Here is a 5,907-nt window from a genome sequence, read left to right as displayed (position 1 = left end):
CCTCTCTCTCTTACCCTCCCCTCATTCTCTCTCCCTCTCTCCCCCCTCCTCTACTGCCTCCCACTCTCATCCTCTCTCCCTCTCTCTCTGTCTCTCCTCCCTTCAAAAACAAGTTGTTGAAACTCTCCTCTTTCATTTCTCTCACCCCAGAGATGAAATCAGGATAATATTCTCTCTCTCTCCATCTCTAGAAGAGTCTCCTCCTCCTCTTCTTCCTCTTGTTGTTTTTCAGCTCGTCCTCCTCTCTGGTCTCCGGCACCATGGACGTCTCTCTGGACGGTCTGGACGCTGCAGGTTTTCTCCAGATCTGGCAACATTTCGACGTTGACGGTGAGAACGATTCATTGTCTGACGTCAATGTGACACCGACTCTGTCTTAACATTTACCTTGAACTTATTATAGCCTATAACAACTCTGTTCATTATTGAGAGAATTAACATGTTCTGTTATTGCTGCTGTTATTTGAGTTAAACAAAGGTTCAGCTCAATGATTTTATGACATCGTGTGACATTAAATGAATCTTGAGAATTAAGATTCTCATAGTAATAGTAAAGTCTTTCGTAATGTTTTTCCAAACCAGAGCATTTATTAACACAATAAAGCAGTTTAAATTGGTAATACTGTTAATTATTGTTTCAGTAATTCTGTTAATTTAGTTTCATTACAAATTAGATACATTAGATGCAAACTAATAATAATAGCTAATATAAATAAGTAAATATCAGAATATTATATTTACGTTAAATATATTGGATCGTTTGATGCTTAACCATCTTGATTCTGTTTCCTTTATAATTTTATGTCATAATTTATTTAATACAAACATGAACAGTTAACTGAGGTTGTTGCTGTGACATCTGTTTGTTTGTGTGTGTTTTTTAGACAATGGTTACATCGATGGAAAACAGCTGGACGCCTTCTTTCAGCGCATGTTGGAAAAACGAGGGATGGAGGTAAAGAGAGAAAATACAATTCAAATCTCTTTCAATCTACCTGTTGATAAAGTGAAGGAGCCACAGGGGGGCGCTAGAGCCAGAAACGTTCAATTGTGACAGAAAATTACAGTTAAATATGGAAGGGACTGAATTGATTGTTTTCTTGAAGGTACAACAAATAACTGTTGCACATTAAATATCTAAATTGTACTTTACCACTTCCATTAAATCCCAAATATTCCTATTGGTTCTGAAACCAGAGCATTTGTCAGTGTTAGATCTTGGTCATGACAGTTTAGTACTGAATATCTGGATTTTTCATTAATAGAGGAATTGGCTGAGTAAACATCTGCAGCTCCTCCAAGATGTCTTGTGTTCACCAGTGCACTTATCTTGATCAATTTACCCCTAAAGGCAGAAGATGACCTGTGCATTGTGTCCATGTTGGTTTTCCAGAGAGAGGAGATAACTGAGGACACAATCAGACGACTCAGAGAGAGATTCGACGCTGCGGCCGACAAACGTCTGCAGATCCAAGAGGTACGAGCACCTACTGCTTTAACAGAGGACGACACGTCAAGATCATGTCAGCAATAGGATTTAAACCAGCAGGTCAGAAACAGGAAGTGAGGTTGAAATAGGCAATGGTTCAGGTGTCGGTGTAGATCAACAGTTGTAACAATACGTAGGTGATTGCAAATTGTCAATTGTATCACATAAAGAAAGCAGAACCAACACAACTCCTCTTCCTCCAGTTGGCCGCCATGATGCTGCCGGAGGAAGAAAACTTCCTGCTTCTGTTTCGCAGAGAGACGCCACTGAACAACAGCGTGGAGTTCATGAGGGTGAGGTCCAGAACGGGTTCTCAACATCAGGGAGGTTCCCAGAAAAAAGGGAGAATCATTTATTTTCGCCATACTATATCCATTCATAAGTAATACAAAGACAGAATTAATGATAGTTTAGCATGTGGGGTTAAAACACTTATGCTAATGTGATTTAAGTAAAGACTTTATCAGATGGGGACAAAATCTTATGGTGCATTTCAACCAAAAAGTACCTAGACCATTTAGTTTTGGGATCTTTTTAGTTCCAAGTATTTTTCTTCAGGAACCAAAAGTTTACCAAGGCCCATTGCTGACTGCATTTCCATGACCGCAGTCCAAAAGTCCAGGGAGGAGTATCCAAATCAGGCCAATCAGCCATATTCATAGCATCACCATTTTTGCTAAACGTCATCATTACGGGTGGGAAGTCTCAACGCCATCACACAACAACCATTGAGCTATTTAACGTTCCGGTGTTCACCACAACATCTGATATCGGCTAAAAATACAAGCTTCTTCCAGGCTTGAATAACGTGAATAGTATCTCGGGTGTGCATTGACTATCCACAGTTTTACTGCTTTCCTATCTTACATTACATTAGCAAGGGTGTCATATCAACATTGATGTTACCGTTACCGTTAGCAGTTGCAGCTAACGACGGCTAACGTAATTCAAATCAGTTTAAAGCTGCCCTGTGGAGCTTTGCTCATTACGAGCCATCAGCCGTGTTTTTTTTCGAGTAGGCTACTGCAACAGTCAGTCAAATGTTGTTTACCCACGCCGAGTCATGACGCAAGGAAAGATGGCGATGCTTTGAATGCGGTCAATGACAATGACCATGTTGTGGTTCTTGACTTTTTTTTTGAACTCGCTTTAGTTTTTGAAACTTCTCCTGGACATGTTTGGTGGGGTGGATAATGTTGAGCTCGTTCCACATTGTTGACATGTCGACATAGACCTTTCCATTGTAGGTTGCTGACTCCATCTTGAACCGCAATGGAAAAACACTCCATATTGAGGTGAAAAACAATGTAGCAAGTACTGGAGCCATCGAAAATGTCCGGTACTGCAGACCACACAACCCTAAAGTTCCTGAACCTAGAGAGAGTACTACGACTTATTTAGTGGAAGGTCAATTACACAAGACCTTAATTAGTGTGACTGCTGAAGCAGTCACACTATTGTTCTTCTGTTTGGCCATTTTCTTCCGCCTTTTTACGGTCTTCTTCTAGTCCTTCATACTTTGTGCTATTTCAACAATTCATATATCAAAACGTGCAGCTTTTTTTGAACTTTATCGGCATTACTTTTCTCTTTTTAACTATTTATACTTTTTAAAATATTTAACTTTTTCACAAAAAATCTCACATTCATCAAAGTCTCAACCTCTCTTATTCACAACTCCACTGTAGTGTAGGGGTTAGGGTGGATGCTTGCCAACCCTAAGGTCACCGGTTCGATTCCAAGGGAAGAACTCTTGTTATGTTATGTTGAATTCTGCTCTCCTCCCCCGCCTTCAATTGGTTACAGGTGTTTGTTATCTCCTTGATTACTCATACCAGTTTGCAGCACATCATCACATTACAATGAATGACAACAGTTTTGAAAGCAGTGTGCTCTCTGTAGCCGAGTGGCAGAGTAAAGGTTTAGTGATCATATGGTCATGGGTTCGATTCTTGCCTCAGTCTTTTCACATCATTGCTTGACTTTTGATTCCAATTATTCAGCTGTCATTGGACAGTCTTTGATTCCTCATAGTATAAAGCTCATTGTAACTCAGGTTCTCTGTGGCCATATGGTTAGTGCTCAGCCTGAAATTCACAGACATTTTCATTCTAAGTCATTCAAGCTTGACTCTCAAGCTTTCTTGATGTGTGTGCACTGTGGCCTAGAGGCAGAGTGGAAGTCTAATGACCATGAGGATGTGGGTTCGATTCTGACCTTGGTCAAACATTTGTATGGTGATCACAGCTTGCACTATTTGCTAATTCTGCAACAGCGTTCAGTTGCTATCAGCAGTCACACCATTTCCATTCTTGGAAATGCTTTTTCTAGTTCAGACTCTGGTTCTTGTGGTAGAAATGCACATAGTTCTTCAAAAGCTTCCTAGTTCTTTGGGAAAGTTCCTTCAGCAGAAATGAGGCTTTATTCTTGTCTGGTCTGGACGATGTCTCCAACAGTTTGCTCTTCAGTACTGACCAAGCTGTTAAATACTCTTGGTCCTCAGATCTGTCAGTCTGTACAGATTCTGACAGTTGGATACTGAAGGACTTTTCTTTTAGCGCCTCCCTCAGGACAAACATTGTAATGGACGAAACAGGTTCGACTTCAGTTTTGAGATGTTTGATGTATTTTCAGTGATTTTGTTGTATCGTTTGCAGATCTGGAGAAACTACGACACAGACAGCAGCGGATACATCTCAGCTGTCGAGCTCAAGGTAACTAAAATTAAAACTTACACCAAACTATGTCAGTTTTTTATCTGTGTTGTGTCAATTCAGGTCCTTCTACGTTGAATTTCTGTCTTTTTGCCTCTAAGCAATTAACTTTTGATGATAATTGACGTGGTAAATCTTGTTATCCCTGTGTCTTGTTTGGTCCTTCAGGGCTTCCTTCAGGACCTGTTCCTCCAACACAGGAAGTCAGTCCCTCTTGAGAAACTGGATGACTACACTGACACCATGGTAACAAGCAAAATGGTGGTTGATCATCTGATTGGTCCATCACCGAATGATAAATACATTCTGACAAATTCTCCCTCTGTAGATGAAGATGTTTGACAAAAACAAAGATGGCAGACTGGATCTAAACGACCTGGCCAGGTACTGACTAAAACTTTATCTTGTAAAATTTGACATTACAAACTCAGGTTAATTTATGAGATTTTTCATCATAAAACAAAAATACAAAACCTCCTGGAACCTGTTGTACACACTGAAGCTGATCAATGAACCTCGCTAAATATTGCTAAAAAGAAAAAGAAAAAAAAACAAAATAACCCTGAATAAGTGTCTATAACCTGCTGTCATTTCATGCTTTTACTTTGAAATGTAAAATATTAAATGTCTTATTTAAATATAAATTCTATGTGTTTCTTGTTGTCATCAGAATTTTGGCCCTGAAAGAAAACTTCTTGCTGAAGTTTAAGATGGATGTAAGAAATAGAAATATTTCACAATAACAAGCACAGATCTGCCCCCAGTCATTAAACATCACTTTAAATGTTCTCATTAACATATTAATACTTTGTGCTCCTCTGAACATGTGTTGTTTTAATTTTCTGATGTGTTCGGTGTCAGGCCTGCAGCCAGGAGGATAGGAAGAGAGACTTTGAGAAGATATTTGCTCACTATGATGTTGTAAGTGTGAATTCAGCTGCTTTTAATGAGGTGTTCCTCCAGTTTACTGAATTCAATACGTTTTGTTCTTGTTTTCTGATCATGTTATGGATAAAGTCCTTACTGTTGTGTGTGTGTGTGTGTGTGTGTGTAGAGTCAGACAGGTGAATTGGAGGGTCCGGAGGTGGATGGATTTGTCAAAGACATGATGGAGCTGGTGAAGGTGAAACACTTCCTCCTTTATCAATTTTCACATTAAAGGTCTTCATGCATTACATCAACAGCAACCTTAGTTTTAATGGCACTGGTTCTTTGTTTGAAATGAGGCTTGGGCAACAGCTGGAATATAACTTTCTTTAAGAGCAGGTATTGACCACTTATCTTTAAACCCTCCTGCAGCCCAGCATCAGTGGGACAGACCTGGACAAGTTCAGGAAAGCTCTGATGGGTCACTGCGACATCAACGGAGATGGAAAGATCCAGAAGAACGAGCTGGCTCTCTGTCTCGGCCTCAAACTCAGCTAACGAACCCAACATCCACTCATTCATGTCTTTCCTTCACCTCTACTCCTTATTTCCCTCTCTTCTGTCCTTCTTTACTCCCTTACTTTTTACTCCCTCCTTTCTTCTGTTTCCTCCCTGACTGGTTCTTACTTCGATGTTAGTCATTACATTCCCACAATTTTCAATATTTTTCTCTATTAAAGTGCAGATAAAGTGTGTTACATATGAATCTATGCCACTGTGGTTTAATCATAGACTTGAGATGTAAAATGCTATCTAGCTGGTATCTTATGATGATGG

General features: G+C 39.7%; 1 protein-coding gene across 2 annotated transcripts; it reads left to right on the top strand.

The window, feature by feature from the left end:
- Positions 1-260: 260 nt before the first annotated feature.
- On the top strand, positions 261-5,907 carry LOC146978192 (secretagogin-like). 2 transcript variants are annotated; one of them, XM_085790332.1, is made up of 11 exons: positions 261-330; positions 885-955; positions 1,400-1,477; positions 1,693-1,782; positions 4,147-4,203; positions 4,372-4,449; positions 4,532-4,587; positions 4,874-4,919; positions 5,065-5,124; positions 5,258-5,326; positions 5,503-5,907. In XM_085790332.1, exons 1-11 carry the CDS (start codon positions 261-263, stop codon positions 5,626-5,628), a joined length of 801 nt encoding a protein of 266 aa, XP_085646458.1. In that variant the 3' UTR covers positions 5,629-5,907. The 2 variants fall into 2 exon arrangements, with proteins under 2 accessions (XP_085646458.1, XP_085646457.1); XM_085790331.1 differs by having other exon boundaries at positions 1,394-1,477.

Source organism: Trachurus japonicus, chromosome 11 (assembly GCF_045865225.1).
Source record: "Trachurus japonicus isolate A0001 chromosome 11, Traja_1.0".
Taxonomy (NCBI): Eukaryota; Metazoa; Chordata; class Actinopteri; order Carangiformes; family Carangidae; genus Trachurus; species Trachurus japonicus.
This window is presented reverse-complemented; position numbering and strand designations above follow the sequence as displayed.

Excerpts from the sequence above, each read along its gene's own strand:
- LOC146978192 (XM_085790331.1), top strand. The coding sequence starts at position 261 with ATGGACGTCTCTCTGGACGGTCTGGACGCTGCAGGTTTTCTCCAGATC. Across the intron at positions 4,204-4,371 it reads TCTCAGCTGTCGAGCTCAAG|GGCTTCCTTCAGGACCTGTT; the intron begins GTAACTAAAATT and ends TTGGTCCTTCAG. Across the intron at positions 5,327-5,502 it reads ACATGATGGAGCTGGTGAAG|CCCAGCATCAGTGGGACAGA; the intron begins GTGAAACACTTC and ends ACCCTCCTGCAG.